The sequence below is a fragment of the Leopardus geoffroyi genome, chromosome C2 (assembly GCF_018350155.1).
Source record: "Leopardus geoffroyi isolate Oge1 chromosome C2, O.geoffroyi_Oge1_pat1.0, whole genome shotgun sequence".
In the NCBI taxonomy this organism is placed as follows: domain Eukaryota; kingdom Metazoa; phylum Chordata; class Mammalia; order Carnivora; family Felidae; genus Leopardus; species Leopardus geoffroyi.
Window position 1 is genome coordinate 93,825,813 of NC_059333.1, and position 22,411 is coordinate 93,848,223.

General features: G+C 40.8%; 1 protein-coding gene across 1 annotated transcript in view; it reads left to right on the forward strand.

Annotated features, from left to right (window-relative positions):
• The window catches only part of NCEH1 (neutral cholesterol ester hydrolase 1), a 60,775-nt gene that overhangs the window by 32,729 nt on the left and 5,635 nt on the right, over nucleotides 1-22,411 (forward strand). The window contains exons 2-4 of the mRNA XM_045502962.1: nucleotides 8,525-8,753; nucleotides 10,643-10,712; nucleotides 22,049-22,220. Coding sequence (XP_045358918.1) covers nucleotides 8,525-8,753; nucleotides 10,643-10,712; nucleotides 22,049-22,220 — 471 coding nt within the window. The remainder of the gene's footprint in view (nucleotides 1-8,524; nucleotides 8,754-10,642; nucleotides 10,713-22,048; nucleotides 22,221-22,411) is intronic.

A 22,411-nucleotide genomic window follows, 5' to 3' on the forward strand; every position in this document is an offset into this window, starting at 1 on the left:
GAACATACTTAAACATCATAAAAGCCATTTATGAAAAGCCCACAGCTAACATCATCCTCAATGGGGAAAAACTGAGAGCTTTTTCCCTGAGATCAGGAACACGACAGGGATGTCCACTCTCACTGCTGTTGTTTAACATAGAGTTGGAAGTTCTAGCATCAGCAATCAGACAACAAAAGGAAATCAAAAGCATCAAAATTGGCAAAGATGAAGTTAAGCTTTTGCTTTTTGCAGATGACATGATATTATACATGGAAAATCTGATAGACTCCACCAAAAGTCTGCTAGAACTGATACATTAATTCAGCAAAGTCGCAGGATACAAAATCAATGCACAGAAACCAGTTACATTCTTATACACTAATAATGAAGCAACAGAAAGACAAATAAAAAAACTGATCCCATTCACAATTGCACCAAGAAGCATGAAATACCTAGGAAGATGGGGTTTCTATCAGTTAAAGAGCGCTGCTGCCTTGAAGTCCTTGTATATCACCCAGTTTAGGAACATGCAGCTGGTGATTTAGCCTGGCTCTTCCTCGCTGATGGAGCAAGACTATATTATACGGCAGACTGAAATGCTGTGAAGGCCTGGCATAAGCAAATAAAAAGAGGCAACACTATGAGCACTTATATTCTGTTATGCCAGCTATCCTTTAAAAAACACAGGAGAGTAGATATTATGATCACTTCCAATTTTACAGGTGAAGAAACTGAGGCACACGGAGGTTTGCTGACTTGTTAAGAATCACCCAACTAGTAAGTGTCAGAGCCAGGATTGAATGTTGACCAACTGACCTCATAGTCTGCACTGTAAAACACTATGCTATCCTCTGGATGAGTAGGGAAGGAGAAGGGGTGAAATAGAGTGGTGGAGTGCCCTCTGTGGGATGGAGGGGGAACCGGAATAGAGGGAACCCTGATTTGTAGCTGTTGCTGATTTCTGTGATGTGCATATTACCATCATGGCCAATTTCAAGCTACTGACCTGATGTCAGTTAATTATTAGTATGGTAAGAGAGACAAGATATTGAAGTGAAAGGGGGGAAGAGAGTGTCAAAGAAGAGCAAATTGTTGTTAACTGCCTACAGAGAGGCCAAGTAGGTAGGTCATTGGTGAACCCAGTAAGGCCTGTTTTTTGCCAGAGATTCAGGGCTTCGAGCCAAGCTGTAATGAATTGCCTTCAAAGAGGTTGATCTATGAAAAACCCCTGTCTTCTTTGGGGTAAAGACAGAATCAATCTCAACAGAAGTCAGCTTCCATTGAGAGATTTATCTCCGCTTCTTTCCCTGCCTCCTCTAAGCTCACCAGCTACAGCCTCCCCCAAGGCCAACCCTTCCATTTCTTTGCCAGATCCTTTCTTCTTCCTCTAGGGTCTCAATTCACTTGTCATTCCCACCCCTCCCCCGCCGCCCCCCCCCCCTTGTTCAACATTCGTCTCTCCTTATTCACAGGCTCTTTCCTTACACCAGGCTCAAGTCTCTCACCTAAAACAAAACAAAACAAAACAGGTTTTGTTTACTCTCCCTCAGCCTGTTTATTGTCTGACTGCTTCCCTAATCTCAGCTGTGAAAGTACTCCTCTGCCTTCACTATCTCTATTTCTTCACTCCCACTCACTTTGCAACCCATTACGATCTGGCTCCCAGCCCCTTATCTCTGTCTAAACAGTACTTACCAGGTTCGCCAATGATCCCATGACCCCACTGCCAACACCCGTGACTGATTTGGCCTTTCCACAGGCATTTAACAACTTGCTCTTTCTTGAAACTCTCTTCCCCCTTAACTTCTTCAGTCTCTTGTCTCTCTTGCCATGCTAACAATGAATTCTTCCTCTTTTTTTTTTTTTTTTTTGCAGGGGGTGGGGTGGGGTAATCTTTTAATGATTGGTTCTTTCTCTTCTGCCTCCCAGCTGTGTTAACAGATGGTGTTCCCAAGATTTCAGTCTTTATTCTATTCAGCTTTACAATTCCTGCCTACCCTCAGCAAAACTGACTTCCCTGATGGAATTTACTGGTGGAATTTACTGTATGGCCTAAAGCCTCCCAGGAATGGTGTTCAGACAGCCCTATCCTTTCATCAGAGTTGGGTCGAAATGGAGATCCAGCCCCAGCAAGGGAGAGGGAATATGTTTATCCTTTGTAATCTGGGTGGGACTAGGAAAGAAGACTTTGATGACTTTCCACCCCTGTTGGAGGAAAGTGATACTGAAAGTGTGGGTGGTGGGCAGGAGAGGGAAATGTGGAACGCCTGCCCCACAGCCACATATATCTGCATGCCTTTTCCCGCCCTCCTCCCTGTCTCCAGCCAACTGAGCATCTATTAAAACTCACTTCAACTTAGCTGATGCTGTGTGCCCAGGCAGCCTCTTCGGACAGCCTCTGTCTCTTCTCTTCTAGGCTGGGTCACATACCTTTGTACTAAAGGTACCACATCTCTATTTTTGAAATTTCTGTATCCGCTCATAATCATCTGTTGTGAACATCCCTAGGATGTTCCCATGTTTGCATATTTGTAGGTTGTTTGAGTTATTAATAGTTACTTCTGAGTTCTTCCTCCAGGCCTCAGCCCCTTGGATCTCTGACTATACATTTACTGCCTGCATTTTTGGACCCATCTGCCTAGATATTCTGCTGACTTTAGGGGGAATAATTCTGAAATGGAACTTATCTTTCCATCAACTCTGCCTCAGTGATCTTTTTGGTATAGTTTCCTCCTCTGTATTCTCCAGGGGCAGACCTTCATTTTTCTTTCCGGTAGACAGTTGCCAAATTCTTAACAGCTGTTACCTCTGTCTCCAATCTCTTTTCTCACCAATCGATTATCTATACCACAGCTAAAATTCTTCCCAAAGTATAGTCTCATTACAAAAAAACATGTCTGAGGTGCCTGGCTGGCTCAGTCAGGGGAGCATATGACTCCTGATTGAGGAGTTGTGAGTTTGAGCCCCATGTTGGGTGTGGAGATTACTTAAAAATCAAATCTTTAAAAAAAAAAAAAAAAAAGTGTCCAAAAATCTTTGCTGTTTCACCATTGACAACTAGGGCCTGTACTTAAGGGAATTAATTTACCTGCTACCATCTTTCCAGCTGTACCTTCCGTAGGACCAGGTTACCTCTACATTGGAATTTGCATCTGGTAGTCCTTAGTCCTAATCTGGCCTGCAGGCATGATTTGTTTTGTATGCAAATTAAAAAAAAATTGAATCAGTGCTTTAAAATCAGAGGATTTTTCTTAAAAGTTAAAGTCTTAGAGAAAGTTCAGAGAACTATGAAAGTTTTAAGGAGAGATGGAAATTTGGGGAAAGGGAGGGAATCAGTCAAGATTTAAATTCTGAACTAAAGTTCTCAGTCCATCTTTTACCAACTTTTGCATTCTTAGAGGATGTAGCAGAGTCTTTAATACAGTAAGTGCCTAATTAATACTTGAAGTATACTTATATGACCTTCGGTAGTTTCTTGCCACAGACCTTGTGTTTTTCTGTAGAACAAAAGTTCTGCATTAGTGAATCACATGTGATCCCTACAGAGGGCTTAAATGTGAGGCATATAATTTGCATGTCAATAAAAAATCTGCATTTAAAAATACACGCAAACTTTAGCATGTTTAAAAAAAACCATGACCACAAATTTTCATGCAGATATTCCATGAATTTTTTTTTTCTCCTGTAGTACAAAATTGAACAGAATCTGCCTAGGAGAATTTAAAAGGTGTTTGCAGGATAAAATGGCCATCACTGGTAAAGTTGGGAGAACCACTGACAGAATTTAAACCTTTGAATATGGGAGATGAGGCAGGTAGTGAGTTACAATAGATGTTTTAAGTATTTAATGTGGTTGGTTCGTGTTGAAATTGAAACCCAGGCTAAGTTACTGATGCATTGGTAGTGTCAGTATACTATAGCTTTTCCCCAGCTTCCCCTTTCCCCCTTTGACGTGAGCATACAAATGAACTTTTTAGAGACAATTATTTTACATCTGTTTAACCCATAATAATTTCAGAACTTGGTCATCAGTGTGGTCCTCGTAACAAATGTACATAATAGGAAAAATGATAGTCCCAGCTTCCCTAGAGATACTGGACAGTCCTTGGGCTCACGTTTCTTCATGCAATGACCTGCTGAATCAGGGGTATAATAATAACAGTTAACCCATATAAGCCATATAAGGCTTAGTATGTGCCAGGTGCTACTCTAGGTGTTTTTGCCTGTTTTAAGCTTCACAACAATCTTTTGAAGTAGTTAGTATTATATTTCTGTCTTTAGATGAGAAATCAAGACACAGAGAGGTTTAGTATTGGGATGCCCAAGATCCCACCGCTGGTAAGTGGAGGAACTGGGCTTTTCACTCAGGCACTCTAGGTCTGGAATCTGTGCTGTTGACCTTGGTGCCTGCTATCCATGCCTCTTAGATTTAGCCTTTTATTTCCATGCTCCCCCTGCCTTCGCTTCCCTTGTTTACCTGACCTTCCCATATGTATCTGAATTAGAGCACTTGCCCAATACTTTCACATCTTGGTTTCCGACCCTTTTCTTTGCTACCCATGCTTCCTCTTCCATTAAGCCACCGTTTAGGCTAGAAGCCTTACTGGATTTCATACCAGGAAGAACAAACAGAAGTAATTCTTTATCTAGATCTCTCTTAGTGCTTGTATTGCTTAGCTAACATCAGCTATTCATTTACAAATCTTGGTTCTCTTCTATTTCCCCAAGCTCCGGAAAGGTTGTCTCTCCACCTTAAGCTTCCCTGCCCTTGGAATATATCTCATAATTTACATGTTGAATGAATTAACAGAGAACAACCCCATTCACAAACATAATAACTAACTTGTATATTGAGAAACGGAGTACAGTTTCTGCTTGGCTTCCTTTGATTCTTTGTTGTTCTTTTATTTGTTTTTTGAGAGAGAGAGAGTGAGAGAGAGAGAACAAATGAGCTTGGGGCAGAGAGAGAGAATCCCAGGAGGGGCAGAGAGAAACTGAGAGAGAAGCAGGGCTCACTGAAGCCGGGGCTTGAGGTCACCTGACATGGGACTGAACTCACAAACCTTGAGATCATGACCTGGCCCAAAGTCAGATACGTAACTACTGAGCCACCAGGTACCTGGCTTCCTTTGATTCTTGCTTGTCCTTTGATCTTTGGCCATCATACCTGGGTAGGGAGCCAGTGGCCCACCTATTTTGTTGTGTCTGGTTCCACTGAGGTGTAATGAGTAATGACCCTTCACCCCTTCCATCTCCTCAGGTAGAATTTCTCTCCTAAATCCTAGAATGGTTATGGGGGCAAGTTTTAAGATCTATAGCACTGCCCTAAAGTACTTCAAGAACTTGCCAAGAATTGGTCAATTCTTAACCTGTGGGGCTCTTAACACTTGGCCTGCTTCTTTGTGCTACTGAAATTTTCCAGCTACTTCTAAAGAGGTTTCAGAAAACTGTTAATTTGCAATGTTTTTGGAGATGGATCTGAATCTCACTTCACAAACGCAAGGATGCAAGAAATAAAATTGTATTTACTTATTTTATTTTATTTTAGCACCTCTCTGACCCTTTCTTATTCCTATCTGCTTATCTGTTTTTCTCCATATAAACTACCCCTTCTTGAGTCAACCCTCCTGCCCCTGCGCCACCCTGACAGTATGGTGAACAATGCAGATAGTTGTTGAGAAATTCTGTTCATGCAAGCAATCTGACACGGTAGAGGTATTTTTGGAAAGGCATGGGCAAATTGAGTCAAGATTGCATGCATTCAGAGCATGCAGTGCATGAAGGAAACCCGAGGTGGGTTCTCTATAAAATGAGCCATCTTCTCTAATCTGTCTTAGAGAGACAATTCACCTCTTTTGCAGCTTTCCTATAATTGAAGAAACTCATATATGATTTGTTTAAAGTATTGAATAGTCTTCACTCAACTTAAAAAAAAATAGTCCAGAAAGTAACAGATGCAAGCCTGCCATTGGTTTGTTCATATTTCCTTAGTCCATGCTATCATGCTACTTGTCCTGCAAGAAATGGGATGGATCCTGTGTGTTCTCTACTAATTGGTAACGATATTGACAAGAGCTTTTTGTGTGAACTCTAGAATCTTAGTGAATGCAGTGATTCTTGGCTACATCCTGGCAGAAGTCAGTATACCCTCAGTAAGACTGACATTTTACCACGAAACTCAAACGATGATTACCTTTATCCAATTTGCCAAATTGGATTTGGTTAGAATTAGAATTCTGTGCATGTGAATTTTTTTAATTTAAATTAAAATATTTTTCACGTTTACTTATTTTTGACAGAGAGAGAAAGACAGAGCGTGAGTGAATGGGGGAGGGACAGAGAGAGGGAGACACAGAATCTGAAGCAGGCTCCATGCTCTGAACTGTCAGCACAGAGCCTGATGCGGGGCTCAAACTCAAGAACTGTGAGATCACGACCTGAGCCGAAGTTGGATGCTTAACCAACTGGGCCCCCCTGTGCATGTGAATTTATTTCCTATCACACATTTATTTCATAGCAAGAACACTATCAGTTGTGGGGTGCCTGGGTGTCTCAGTCGGTTAAGCATCCAACTCTTGATTTCAGCTAAGGTCATGATCTCAGTTTGTGGGATCATTTGACTCCTGCAAATGACTCCTGCGTAGAGCTCTACTCTGACAGCACAGGGCCTGCCTGGGATTCTTTCTCTCTCTGTGTACCTCCTCCACTCGCACATGTGTTCTCTCTCCCTCTTTCTCTTTCTCTCTCTCTCTGAAAATAAATAAGCTTTAAAAAAACACTATCAGTTGTTTTAACTTTTTCAGTAAATTGGGCAACTGATACATATAGAAGTTGAATTATTTTATTAATATTTATTTGCTCTGCTGCCTATATTGCCAGCAAACAAATATTAATGAAATTACTGAAATAGCTCTTCGTGGTTAGATTAATGGCCTCTTGTTCTTGTTTTTCATAAACATTGGTTCATGGTGTTATAATGCAGCATTTTCCAGCTCACTTCATGGCCAGGCATACGTATATAATAATAATACTTTATATGGGACATTGGGGTAAAGGGCTCTCTGGAGCTTAGCTCCTCAGGGGCTGAGGGGATCAGTATTCTAGCATGCGTGTACCCTCTTCGAGGCACACCAGCGTGCTGCATGCCTATTCTGGGAAGCTGTATTATGGTGCATCACAGACTTTATATAGTCCTGATTTCTGCTAGTAACATTGTTTCTTGATCTTATGATGACATGAAATGTTTCACTAATCATCAGTGTTCTGTTTCATATTTTCCAGAAGGGCACTGTTACTCTCTAGCTGTCCTTCTTTCCTAGGTTGGAGAGTCTCGAGGAGATATAGTATCTAAATTCATGCACCAGTGTCAGGAAAGTTTCCTGCCTCTTTTTGACACTTGTTGGACACTAGTTGGACTAGTCACTCGCTGCCACAAGGCTTCCAGTTATCTGGCTTTGAACCGTGGCCATTAAGTCTTACTGAGAGGTTAGTTTGATAAGTCTACTCAATAGGAAGACCTTGTATAAGAAGTGGAAAGATTGAGGGGTGCCTGGGTGGCTCAGTCAGTTGAGTGTCTGACTCTTGATTTTGGCTCAGGTCATGATCCCACAGTCACGGGATTGAGCCCCACACCGGGCTCAGGCTGTGTGGAGCCTGCCTGGGATTCTCTCTCTCTCCTCTCTCTTTGCCCCTCCCCTGCTCATGCTCTTGGTCTCTCTCAACATAAATAAACATTTTTTTAAAAGTGCAAAGAGGGGAATACACTCTGTAGGGTCTTTGCTGGGTGGATGACTTGGGTCTCTTCTCTCTTTGCTCTTTCTCCAACCAAGTAACTTCCTGCAGACACTTAATGCAGAGCTCAATGCCCTCAGGTTCAAAGGACAAGTGATGGCAGACTGTATGTTCTTTGCACATTTCTGAAAAGCTCCTGGTAATGTCTGAGGCGTTCTGCTTCTCAGTGCTGGAGCCAGAGTTAACTGGCTGTTTGCCTCTCCCACACTCATTTCTTTCTTCTACTCTCAAAACAACTGACACACTTAAGTATATAAGCTACAAAACACTTTAAAGATACTTATAGTAAATATAAAACTTCTCTGTCTTTTATTTGCATTTAGATAAAGTATTCTTCCTCAATTCCTAGTGTGTTATTGGACCTGTGATTGCTGTTGGAGAGGAGGAGAAAAATCCTCCTAAATCCTAAAATGCACAAGTCTTAGTTTTCAGTCCTAGAACTACCACTTATCCAGCCAAATGGTCATGTTTAATTTCTAAGCCGTCTTGGTAAAATGGGACTGATGATACTTGCCCAATTTCCCTCTCAGAGCTAATCCGAAAAATCAGATCTCATGTATGAAAATACTTTGCAGGCTCTAAAAGCAAAAAGTAAATGTAATTTGTTATCGTATTAAAAGTGGGCAGTGGGTCCTCAAGAGTACTGTCAGCTGCTTGTAAGAATTCAAACACCAAGAGTGGGTGAGTGTGGCTCTGGTGGTGGTGGAGTTGACTCATACCCTCCCTCTGTGTTCCCTCCCTCTCCCTGCAGAGCAACCTGATCCACTACCTGGGCCTGAGCCATCATCTGCTTGCACTGAATTTTATCATCGTTTCTTTTGGCAAGAAAAGCGCCTGGTCGTCTCCTCAGGTGAAGGTGACCGATACTGACTTTGACGGTGTGGAGGTCAGAGTGTTTGAGGGCTCCCCAAAGCCAGAAGAGCCTTTGAAACGCAGCGTTGTTTACATCCATGGAGGAGGCTGGGCTTTAGCCAGTGCAAGTATGTCCTGGTCACCTTCAGGTTGTTTGGGATTGTGGTTGGCCCTGGGAGGGATGTGTGATTGAGTTTGACTTCCTTATTGGGTATGGGCCATTTGACTTGGTTCCCCTGGACAGTCTCAGCTACCTCTATTATCCCAGCAGGATTGTCAATAGTGTCCCCTTTTCGCACTCAAAAGGGTCCTGGTTTTTGATGATTGATTCTATGATTACCCTACATACATAAAGGTTTTGCTCACCTGTTTACTGCTTGTTAATTCAGGCCCACTGTTTTGAAAATATTTCCTGTGACCGAAATCATAGGCTAACTCATGTGAAGGGCTGACAATAGCTTCCTCCACCAAAACAAGTTGAAGTTTCGCTGGGCCGGAATATGAGGAAATTATCTGCAGCTCTTTTGCCAACTTGTGTTTGAAGACATTTTTCTATGAAATAGGACAAGTGTTTCTGAGTACCTACATTAACTCATCCACGTTCCATCTGTTTATGAAACCAAAGATGAAACTATAAAGGGTGTACCACCATTAAAAGGAAACAATGCTGCAAAATTCAAGAGTATTCTTGTTGGTGTCGGATAACTTTCATGAGCAGAACACATTCAAAATGGCAGGCAGCCAAGTGGAGCAGCCTGGCGGAAAGAATACCAAGGAGGAAGTAAGGGCCTTATCTCTGCCTGTCATTATGGAGCTACTACCTCATCGTTAGCCCAAAGCTTTTGGCATCCCCTAGGTTTAAGGCAATGACAACTTGTTCCAGTTTGTGTTTTTATATAACATTTGTTTAATGTGGCAAAGGCCAAAGAAGTATAACTTTTTCTTGTAATCCCATTTCATATTCATTATTTATTCTTTGATTTCATGGATTTGCTCAAGTTTTCAACAGATACTTACTGAGTAAGTAGGTTTGCCCAGGACTGAGGGGTTCTCTGGGGGTACAGGACTTCCAGTAGAAAAACTCAAATAGTTATGTACAATCTTACACTTTTGGTTACCCTAATGTGTGCTAGGGGATGAGAATACAAAAGGGAGTAACAGAAATGATTGCAATCTATATACTATTGGACACTTGCCCATTGAGACATTCCATGGAGACCAGGAAGTGTAAGTGCTGGAAATGGTATGGATTATGAGTTCACATGGCCTTTTCCCCATAATTTTGACTGATCACTCCTGCCAGAGGAAGAGCTTGGGCTGTGGGCTCTCTGCAGGTGGTTATGTAGTTACTAAACTTCTGGTTCTAAGACTGCCTTGGAAAATGTATAATTAAAGTAATATTTGGCTCTCTGCAGGCAAATTCATCTCTTAGTTTATTGAAATAAGACCTAAGGGATTCAATTTTTATGTATTAAAATTGTTTGTCACTGCACACCTTTGGATCCTGTTTCTAAGAATGCTAAGACTTCCTAAAATCCTATTTTTTATTTGTTGGTTTAAACAAAATATCCTGTTCTTCAAATTGGAAGAATTCAATTGAATTGCAGCAAATAAAGATATTAAAACAGAAAAATTATGTAGTTCTAAGGAGGTAACTGTTCATCTGCAGTGTTTTTTGAAAACGCGTATATTTGAAGAGCTACAAAATCAGAATTTGGTGCATTTCTCATAGCCTATTATGAAATCAATGGCTACATAGTTAAAAACGCATTCAAAGGTAACCTAATATGGATGTCCTGTTATTTTATACTAATTGCATTTTATCAGAAACCAGATTTAATTTTTGCATTTGTATATGTAACCCTATTAATGATACATATTTTGATATTTGCTTTTTATGGTTTTTATTATTAATAACTTAAGTGCAAGTCTAAGAGCAATCCACGATTAGCAGAACTTAAGAATGGACAGTGTTAAGTAACTTGTTTAATAATGATTGTTCCTTTGTCTCTTTTAGAAATCAGGTATTATGATGAACTGTGCGCAGCAATGGCTGAAGAATTGAATGCTGTCATTGTGTCCATTGAGTAAGTAATTAATACTAGTCATAAAAAAATAATTTTTAAGAAGGGATCTTAGATAACCATCTAGTTACTGTACTTTGTAATCAGTAAAATAAAGTGCAAAATACAGATCCAGAAAGATGAAGGGATTTGCCCAAGGTCACACAAAATGATTTTCTGATATAACGTAGAATTTCTTGAACTAGTTTTATAACACCTTGAATTATCTTTTTATTTTAGTTTTGAAAACCTCTGGAAAAGTTCTGAAAAGAATTAACGGAAATTGAGGAAAATATATGATCAGTTATCTGCAGGAAATAATTTTGTTTACTACCTTTTAAAATTTAAAACCAGGGGTGCCTGGGTGGCTCAGTCAGTTAAGCATCCGGCTTCAGCTCAGGTCATGATCTTGCGGTTCATGGGTTCAAGCCCCACCTCAGGCTCTGTGCTGACAGCTCAGAGCCTGGAGCCTGCCTCGGATTCTGTGTCTCCCTCTCTCTCTGTCCCTCCCTTGCTCGTGCTCTGTCTCTCTCTCTCAAAAACGAATAAACGTTAAAAAAATTTTTTTAAATAAAATTTAAAAACCAATTAAGAATTGGAAAAGTCATTCTGCTGGAGTTCCGTTCTGTATCTCAGAACTTGTAAATGTAATGTGTTCAGCAAATCTCAGTCAATGCCATTATTGTCATTATTATTAATAGTACTAATAACAGTATGACTAATAATTATAGCAATTGCGGTGATAGTAATAATACAGAAATCCTGGTACCTGTCCTGTGGCAGGCATGTGCCGGAGCTATTACATACATTGTCTCTCCTCCTTCAGACCTTTGTTCACATATCATCCTTTCAGCAAGACTTTTCTTGATACTATTTAAAATTGCAGCCCACTTTTCCTGTTTTATTTTCCTCCAGAACTGTCATCAACCTCTGACAGACCATAATAAATATTTAATACATAATAAATACTTATGTGTGTAGTGTGCTAGGTTGAAATAGACTAAGTAAGTTCCATGAAGAGAGGGATTTTAGGGATTTTTGCCTGTTTTGTTCATTGTTTTAATTTTTTTTAATGTTTATTTTTGACAGAGAGAGAGAGAGAGACAGACCATGAGTGGGGGAGAGGCAGAGAGAGAAAGGGAAACACAGAATCCAAAGCAGACTCGGCTCTGAGTTGTCAGCACAGAGCCCCATGAGGGGCTCAAACTCACAGACTGCAAGATCATAACCTGAGCTGAAGTCTGACGCTTAACTGACTGAGCCATCCAGGAGCCCCTGTTTTGTTCATTGTTCATCATTAGTGCCTGGAGACATCCCTGGCAGATAGTGAGTATTCAGTAAATAATTATGGAAGGAATGAATAAGGAGTCTTTCTTAATTCTCATATAAATCATCCAAGATAAGTATTTTGTTATTTTTCTCATAGATGAGGAAATTGAGAGCCCAGAAGTTAAGTAACCTTCATAAGGTTACATAGCTAGCAAGTTACATAAATAGAGTGAGGCATTAAACCCAGGTGTTGAGGCCCCTATACATTTTTAATCCAATATCAAGCCAGTATTGAAGAAAGCTGATAATGCTGAGCGACAAGATTATAACATTAACCACTTTCCACGCCCGGAGCTCATCCAGCTCTCTTCTTCCCTCTGCCTCTCTCCACCATAGCTCATCCCCTCTGTGCCCTTGCTCCAGATCTGAGACCTGAGAGAATCTGTTCTTCTGCAGGGTCTGGGAAGGGCTGGTGTCCCAAGTCACTTGGGCAGCTGTGATCCTGGAACAGAAGACTTAGTCACACGGAGCAGTGTTATTGCTCCTCCTTAGCAGATTTGCCCTCCGAGACAGCTCTGGACAGCTCCCAGCCTTCCCTGGCCTCTCCACACACCACCCAGGTCACTCAAGGGCCCTCAGTGCAGTTTTATAATATAGGAACCTTCAAGTAAAGGATTGGATCATCTAGCCTGGGCAGCTGGCCAGAGAAAAGCAGGAGCAGTTTAAATAGCTAAGCCCCATTATAGAGCTAGACCCTACAGCTCAGAACTGAGGAACCAGCCTCATGGACTTTTCAGTGGTTTCCTGTGTAGCTCCAGCTCCTCAAATCCTCAAAAGCCTGAGAAAAGGAGGGAAACTGGGCTTACTTAACTTGGCACCGTGAGGATTCTCTACACAGGCCTTACCATCCAGGGCTTCAGTATAAGCAATTGGCAGCGTGCCTAAATTCTTCCTACATGCCCTTCTCTACCCGTCACCATCTGTCTCAAGTAAAACAGGTGTTCTTTTAATTCCAGGCTTATCATAAAACATAGATAGGATGTTTTTAAGATTTCTTTTAAATCTAGAAGGACTGCTCTCGTCTTACCTTTCCATTGTGCCTCGTCTATGTAGTGTACTATCCACAAGTTTATTACTGGGAGGCGTCACAGCAGTAGGCAAGTACTGTTACTCAAGACTGCATGACCTCAGGCAGATCATTTAATGAAATGTGCAAATGTGGAGTTAAGAATCCTTCCTGTATATCTAGAATGTGAGCTACTGGGAAGAGAAATCATGTCTTCTTTCCTTTGGTTCCCATCACCTAGTACAAGACTTAGAACATGTAGGCTAAGTAAAACACATGTTGAGTTAGGTCAGTGACTCCAGAGAATTGTCATGAGTATCAGTTTGGACAGCGGAGGTAAGAGGGCTTCAGATACTCTAATGCACTAGACAAGTCTGGAGGATCAGTGCTCTAGCCATGGAATGGAAAGACCCAACTTACAAATTTATTTATCAACTGTGTGTTTGGAACTCACAGCACTCCTTTGCAGAAATCAAGAGCTAAGGTGGTTAGAATCTAGGCCAGCCAGCCCACAAAACGTCACATAACCTATGCTCTAGTTGAAGGATAGCCAATACCACGTGGTCCGTGATCATGCTGTTTCTCTTGGAAAGTATATTCAGCTGTCTAACTTGGGAACATATTTCTTCTCACTGCTCACTTCTTTCCTCTTCTATTCCACAAATGTTTATTGAATTTCTGTTATGTGCCAGTTACTGTTACACTCTGCTGACATAACAGTGTAAAGCAATCATAATCCTGCCTCCTGGGGGTTACAATCTAGATGAAAAAACAAAACACAAACAAGGTTAAATTATGATAAGTGATATGAAGTAGAAGGCATCAAATAGGTAATATCTTACCTAGTTTAAAGGGTTTATTATTAATAGTGTTAATAAGAATGTGAATAATAATTATAGCAATTGTGGTGAAAGTAATAATAATGCAAAAATCCTGGTATCTCACCAAATAGGTAAGATCTTACCTAGTTTGAAGGGTCAGAGAATTCATGTCTTAAAGAAAGTGATGTTTGCATTGAGCTCCTAAGAATGAGCAGAATCTAGTTAGACAAAGTGAGTTGGTCATGAGAGTCCAGAGTGGTGTAATGAGAGGGCTTGGGAGGAAGGGGAGAAAGCAAAGAGCGCGAAGGGAACAAAACACAAGAGAAGACAGATGGGGAGATTTCTGGCCATGAATAAGGAAAATAAGAAAGAGGAGTGGATGATTTGAGAGTCTTAGGAGGATGATGGACCCCTGGTTCTCCTGGAATTCTACCTTCTAGTGGGGAGGCCGTCTGGAGACAACTGCTCCTTATCCTTGAGGGCCATAGGTTTGGGTGGCAGCATGGCTTAGCTTCCCATGGGGTGTGGCTCTGGGGAAGGTTATAGCCTGAGGAAGCTGGTAGGCAGTGGTTGAGGGCAGCCCTGGTAATGGAATCACTCCCATGCAGCGAGTACCAGGAGCTGGAACGCCTCAGTTCATGTTGCTGGTGCTGGCTCACAGTTCTGGGAACAGACCCAGCAACTAAGGTAGATAACAGCCTTAAGATATAAAAATAGGCCATGCTTCTGTTCAGTTGCTTCTACAATACGATGCTGTTCTTATATATCAGTTGCACACAAATATTTGTTAAACAAATAAAGTTCATCTTATACTACGCAAGTAAGATACATGAATTCATGCTCATTTATATAATCTAGGAAGGTCCTATTTTATGTTCCTAAACCTATTTTCATAAACCTATTTCATAGTGCATTTTAGCCAGAACACTGTACCTTTTTACCTGTAGTTTATATAATAAGACACAGTATTGGAACCATAAGACATAAGGAAGATTTAATTTCTTTCTTTCTTTTTTTTTAAAATGTTTAGTTTTTTGAGAGAGAGAGTGCTCAAGCAGGGGAAGGGTAGCGAGAGGAGAACAGAGGATCCAAAGCAGGCTCTGCACTGACAGCAGTGAGCCTGATGTGGGGCTCGAACTCACAAACCACGAGATCATGACCTAAGCCGAAGTCAGGTGTTCAACCTACTGAGCTACCCAGGTGCCCCTAATTTCTTTTTTTTTTTTTTAATGTCTATTTGTTTATTTTGGAGAGAGAAGGAGAGAGCGAGCCAGGGAGGGGCAGAAAGAGAGGGGGAGACAGAATCCCAAGCAGGTTCCTTGCTGTCAGCACAGAGTGCGATGTGGGGTTCGAACCCACGAACCGTGTGATCATGACCTGAGCCGAAACCAAGAGTTGGATGCTTATCCCACAGAGCCACCCAGGTGTCCCCATCTTTTTTTTAAAGATAAAATGTCAGATAATAGCAAAGGAGGCATGTTGGATGTGATTAAATTCTATTTGATCTACTTAATTCATTACTTCTACAAGGCATCTTCGTTGCTTTTTTTGGGTATGGAAAACTGTTTTTAAGTTGTGTTATGCTTTTAGTTAAATCTTTTCTACACTCAAACTCCCTATTTTATGTAGGTGGAGACATAGTCCCATTCCACCAAATGTCAGGTGGCATTGTGCACAGAGCACTTAAAACTTCACAGAGCTGTAAAGAATGTTGCTAATGTAGACAGAAAAGAAGCTGGAGTACTTATCTTAGTCTGTGGCAAACAGGGTTATAAGGAAAGAGATCTTTATGTTTCTCTTTTTAATCCACAAAATTAGATGAGTGCAAGCTGACAAAATCAGAGTGCTTTTAGGAGGCTCAGTACACCACACATCTCAGTAAATAGTTGTACAAATAAGATACTCAGAAGAACACAGAGTGATGGTGACCTAGCTGTGACTTGCTCTCTGTTGCTTTTCCTGCTCTTCCTCTAAGTCCTGAGGAGAGAAATCCTCATGCATCACTCCGATCTGGGCAGCACCAGACGGTGGGCAGATCAGATTCCCGAGGGTTCTCCTCTGAAGAAGGAAAGATTTGAAAATTTCCCTTTCACTCAGTCCAGGCCAACTTTAGCCAATGTAAAGGCCAACATCACAAATAACTTAATGCTAGAGAGAGATAATGTGCTTCTTTTAAGAAGTAGCTTGTTTTCTTTTCTTCCTTATCCTTAGCTAATGAATCTCTCCTGTTTAGACATATTCGACTAATGTCTTCTTGGCTGTGTTTTCTAGTAACCTGAAAAATCCACTGGTTTCTCTCTTGTGGTTTAGGTCTTTGAGAATTTCTGGGGAGCAGGGGGTAATCGGAGCTTTTACAAAAAGCCTGTGATGCAGCTGCAGAGCACCTGACTGCAAACCACAGTGAGGCTGTGAAGCCAGCTTCCACCCACACCTGAGCTCTAGGAAGCTACGTTTAGCTTCTGAAATCGCGAAAGGAGGCCAGGGGGAGGAGGCACTAAGCCTCCTTGGGCTTTCATGGCTACCTGGGAGTGCTCTGGCACCTTTGTTACCCTTGTGGGTATAGGCAAGGTTTGGTCTGAATGGGAGGAGGCAGTTTAGATAAACACCAAGAGCCTGGGAAGATCCCTGCTGTGTATATAGATAAGTCTTAGAAAGTCTTAAATTGTGAACTGTGCATCAAAGAATCGCTTCATTAAAAAAAACTTTTTTTAATGTTTGTTTTTGAGAGAGACAGAGAAAGAGCATGGGATCACAGTTCTAGGCTCAGTCACTCCTAGGGTTTTGGCAAAACATCCTGACCTCCTGTCAACTCTTTTGAATGTCATTCTTGTCCAATCACCCAAGCCTTCACTGATCTCAGCTCTCCCTTGCTGAATGGCTGGCAGTCAAAACTATTGCAGGGGCAGATTTTGAGAGTAGAAACAGAAAGGAAGAACTTTCCTTAACCTTAACTTTTATGCTTCCACTTTTGTGCAATTTAATTATATGTTTATTTTATTATTTTTTTAATCTTATTTTATTTATTTATTTTTGTGTTTCTTTAATAGAAAAAAAAGCATCTGCCTGGTAGAGGAATAAAGAGATTCTTCCTCTGGAGTTGTCTGTCTCAAATAGAGAGCATAGTAGGGATGTAATTGATTTGTTTCAGATAACCCCTGCTGAAGACAGGGATTCTTTAAGACTGAGGAACATAATTAACCTTTTTATGTTCTCAAGGTGAATCTATTGAACTCTTCTCAGGAGATGGTAAGAGGGAGCGTGGGGAAGCCAAAAAAGAAAAAAAGGAAGGAGATTTTATTTTAATCCTACTGAATCTAAAGGAGTATAATTTCATTCCAGTATATCTCCTGTATCTTTCACCTAAGTGGCACTGCATGAAGCAACCTCAGTGTCCTTGCCTGCAGCTCAAGTTTGTACACACTGTTGCCAGGTGAGGTTATTTTGAGGGGCAACGTGTATCACAATGCTCATAGAATGCTAGTGTCATTCAGGACTTCAACTTCAGTGGGTTTGGATCAACTCCCCCCACTCTGGGCTTGTGTGCATGTCTGCTTTGGACTTAAGAAAGACCTTGTAAGTCTTTCTGAGCATCTCTCCATTTCCCTGGTACCGTGAATAAAGTAGGTAACAAAGTAACAGACCAGAGGCTTATCTTAGGTGCGTGTACGTCAGAGTCTTTAGTACATAATTATGACTTTCCATCTACTTCTAGAGGAAATAGAGGTGTCTGTGCTATGACCTATTGTTCGACTTTGAGAGCTCCAAGGAAGGAGAGTGACTTTTGGCTGGACTCGGAGAGGGTTTCATGAAAGAAGAGGCATTTGAGATTAAATTTACAGGATCGGAACATTTGATGAGTTGCTGGGGGAAGGGCAGAGAGAATAGAGACCAAAGCACTGGGGAAGGCAACAGGCAGATGTGTTCGGAGAACAGTGACTGTATGGGCTGGACTCGGTGACATTTCTCAAGTTTGGCTGTGCGTTAGAATTATTGGGGGCGGGCGGTGGGGGGAGGATTTTCCTTCAAATATAGACATGCTAGGCTCCACCCCAGACCAAATACTTTGGAATGTTTCATAGATGGCCTCAGGCCTCAATGTTTGTGTAAAACTCCCAGGATTATCCTAGGATGCATGCTGAGTTGAGAAACCCTGAACTACGCATAGAATACAGGAAGTAGAGGCCTTGACAATGTGCCCCCAGAGTAGGTAGGTTAGGAACAATTTCTTTTTTTTTTTTTATGTTTTTTTTAATAGCCATATGGCTTATCACTTTCCTCGCCACAGGTGGTGCCATATGACATATTTTATATGTAAAAGTATAAAATAAATCTTTAAAGTTTTGTTTGGAAGAAAGAAAAGTATGTTCGTAAAGATGCACTACATGCCGGGCACTGTGCTAGGTGGTTTTGTTTGAGAATATTTTTGCAAAACTATTGAAATCATAAGGGGTGTCCTGGGATGTCAGAAGTCTATAGTTCTGAGAATTTACTGCTTTGATGAGGTCATGAGAAAACACACAGACACACATTTAAAAGGCTGTGGATTTTCAAGAATAAGAATATTTTTTAAGGCAGGGGTTACATGTGGGTTTTGAAGTCAGTGGTGAATTCACCACGCAGCTTTGCCACTTATCAGCTGTTGTAGACAAGTTATGCATCCTCCTGGAGCCTCATGTTCTCATTCTTTTCTTTCTTTTTTTTTTTTTATTTTTTAAATGTTTATTTATTTATTGAGAGAGGCAGAGCATGAGCAAGGGAGGGGCAGAGAGAGAGGGAGACACAGAATCTGAAGCAGGTTCCAGGCTCTGAGCTGTCAGCACAGAGCCCAACACGGGGTTCGAACCCACGAACCATGAGATCATGACCTGAGCTGAAGTTGGACACTTAACAGACTGAGCCGCCCAGGCGCCCCCGTCATGTTCTCATTCTTAAACCCACGGGTTTGCCCTGCAATTTGAGTGAAACACATCTGTAGCATATTTGGCGGGTGCCTCACCTAGCAGAAATAAGATAATTTTTATAGAGTGTACACATTTGTTAAACTGATTAAGCTTCATTCCTGAGTTTACAAGCAAATTTTGTATTTCTATAGCAGGAGGCATGTGCAGTTAACAGATAGGCAGAAGCCAGCACTGCAGAGTCATCTATCCCAGCAGTGAGCTGGGCAAATTGTGACTATATCTGCCATAAATTCATCAGGTGCTTTAACTCAAGATCTATAATTGTGAAATTAAAAAAAGTCAGAATCCTTTCAGTACTTTGCAGAGACCTATCTTTAAACAAAAGCTGCAGACAAATACATTTATACTTTCTTTGGCTATAGCACTCATAAATTTTCTTCTGACTCTTGAGTGTTCTGTGGCTACAAAAATATTACAGAACTTTTATTATACTTCTCAGGTCAAATCCAAGTTACTTTCAAGGCTTATCTTGAACTAGGTGACCTCAGAAATGTATAGTTTCACTATATTTTCAAATCTATGAAAATAGTGTCCCTTTTTATTGAATAAAATTAGAGAAAGTTTTCAGCTTGAACAAAGAGAAGGGTTTAGGAGGTACATCTTTAAGGGCATCAGGAAGACGCTTGTATTATAATCTGTGTTTTTTTTTTTTTTTTTTTTAAGTATGTTTACTCTGTTATCTGAGCCAGTTATTAATCAACTGATAAGATTGTGGCAGTAGCAGGGTATCTTTTTTCTTAATTAGAAATTTCTTTTTTTTTTTTTTTTTTAAGTTTATTTATTTATTTTGAGAGAGACAGAGTGTGAGTAGGGGAGCCAAAGAGAAAGAGGGGGAATCTCAAGCACTCGAGAACTGTGAGATCATGACAGGTGTGCACTCGAGAACTGTGAGATCTTGACCTGAGCTGAAATCAAGAGTCAGGTGTCCCACCAATTTCTTTTGATTGAAAGTCACTAGACCTTTTGGGAAATAACATCTGAAGATTCAATTCATGTATGTGTACTGGTAGAATATGCTCTGTCATATTGGGCTACCAGGAAAACAGTTTATTATGATATATGGAATCTTGCTAAGACAAAATAGCCCTTATTCTCACAACTTGACTCATGAAGGACATGTGTTTTTATTTCATTGAAAGAATTAAGAATTCAGCTTGGTAAACTGAAGTTCAAATTGAGATCAAGTCCTAAAACTGGGGGACTGGGGGTAAATGGAATCATATAAGATGGCGCCATCTAGTGGACACAATTGTATAATCCTACTCCTTTCACTCATTGATCAGTAGGATAGTAGTACTATATAGCATAGCAGCCACTTTAGGGCATAATGAAATTCAATGGGACAAAAAACATTTTGGATGATTAAATGATCACCACAGATAGGAAAATAAAAAAGAAATTAGAAAAATTATTTTATCTGTTATAAGGTAACCACTGAAGGAATATCACAGTTAGGACTTTTAAAATGCAGTAATCAATATTCACTACTTCTCAGAGTATTTCACAAATGTTTGTTCATTTGATTGTATTTGCATTGAATGGCAAGATAATTAGCTGGATTTTAGATGGGAGAAAATAAGTTTCTAAGAATAGGTATGTTAACTATAAAATGAAAATGAAAAGACCTGAGTTTTGTTTGTTTGTTTGTTTATTTCTTTGAAGAGAGAGAGCATGATCAGAGGAGGGGCAGAGAGAGGGAGAGAGAATTCCAACCAGGCACAACACCATCAGTGCAGAGTCTGACATGGGGCTTGAACCCATGAACTGTGAGATCATGACCTGAGCCAAGGTCAAGAGTAGGACGCTTAACTGCCTGAGCCACCCAAGCACCCCGAGACCTGAATTCTTAATATTACTAGATTTTAATTAAGTACTTAGTTTCTATTCCACCTTGTTTTTATCTGTGTTTGACTTATTTTATAAATAAAGTAACTTTGGTGCCCCAGTTTCTTTTGTCTGCAAAAGGAAGGTATGTTAATAAAAGGGTTTACTGGATGGATGATTATGTGCCTAGCACATTGATAGATACTGGGAACACAGCAATGAATAAAACATAGTCCTGATTTCAGAGAACATACTCTTCAGAGGAAACACATAAATCATTTTAAGATGAGGCAGTAAGAACAGTAATATACTCCAGCACATAGAAGGATCAAGGAATGGCATCCAGCTCAGCCCCAGAAGCAAGTGGAGTTATAGTCAAGGAAATCTACCTGGAGGAGTCTAAACCCATGAGTAAGGCTTAAAGGCTGAGTGAGAATTAATAGGGAAAGAAGGAGGAGGCCGAGAGGGCACTCCAAGCAGAGACTACCAGCATCTATGGATTTGTAAGATGTTATCATGGATGGGGTATCTGACACAATTTCGCCATGTTTCTCAAGTAAATCATGAAGGATCCCATATGGAGTCATTAAACAGGAGACCAATGAAGTGGTTGATGTTGCCAAGTCACCTTCTAATCCATAAGTGTCGTGAATTGAACACTGATTTCCAGAAATGAAATTCCCAAATCTGTTACGGTTCTACCCATATCTTAATAATCAACATCCACCTTTAACTTTGAAGTTGTGTTTCATGGCTCATGATACAAAAGGGGGGAAAGATTATTGCTAATACAAAATCATTACATTTTTAATCCCTTTTTCTTTAATGTTTATTTATTTTTGAGAGAGGGATAGACAGAGTGTGAGCAGAGGAGGGGCAGAGAGAGAGGGAGACACAGAATCCGAAGCAGGCTCCAGGCCCTGAGCTGTCAGCACAGAGCCTGATGCAGAGCTCAAACTTACGAATTGTGAGATCATGACTTGAGCCAAAGTCGGATGCTTAACCGACAGCCATCCAGATACCCCCAAATCATTACAATTTTAAACTAAGTATTTGATTTGCAAGAAAATAAATGGCTCAGGGGCGCTTGGGTGGCTCAGTTGGTCAAGCATCCAACTGTTGATTTTGGCTCAGGTCATGATCTCACGGTTCGTGAGCTGTCAGTTCAGAGCCTGCTTGGGATTCTCTCTCCCTCTCTCTCTCTGTCCCTCCCCCACTCATGCTCCCCCCCCCCACCAACCCTCTCTCTCTCTCAAAATAAACTTTTTTTAAAAAAGAAAATGAATGGTTCATTTTTATATTTATTTCAATCCTTACCTGTTTACTTCTGTGTCAAAAGAACCAGCTTCCCCATAAACTTTAAAGGGCCTGTAAAGACTTGGTGAAGTCCTTAAATGAATACAACTTTTGTCTTCACAGATACAGGCTAGTTCCAAAGGTTTATTTTCCTGCACAAATTCATGATGTTGTACGTGCCACGAAGTATTTTCTGCAGCCAGAAGTCTTACACAAGTATTCGGTTGACCCGGGCAGAATTGGCATTTCTGGTGACAGTGCTGGTGGGAATTTGGCCGCTGCTCTGGGCCAACAGGTAACAGATTGCCCTGACATGCTGGTGGTAAGAGGATTCTCGCTAACCTGCAGACCTACAAACATATTCTTTGCTATGTATGGCAAAGGCTTAGCAGGTAGGCTGGTCAGTATGGGGCCAAGTTATTCAGATGACTGCGCTGGGAGAATTCTCGGATCTTTCTGAAGTAGGAAGAGGGGTAATTGAAAGAG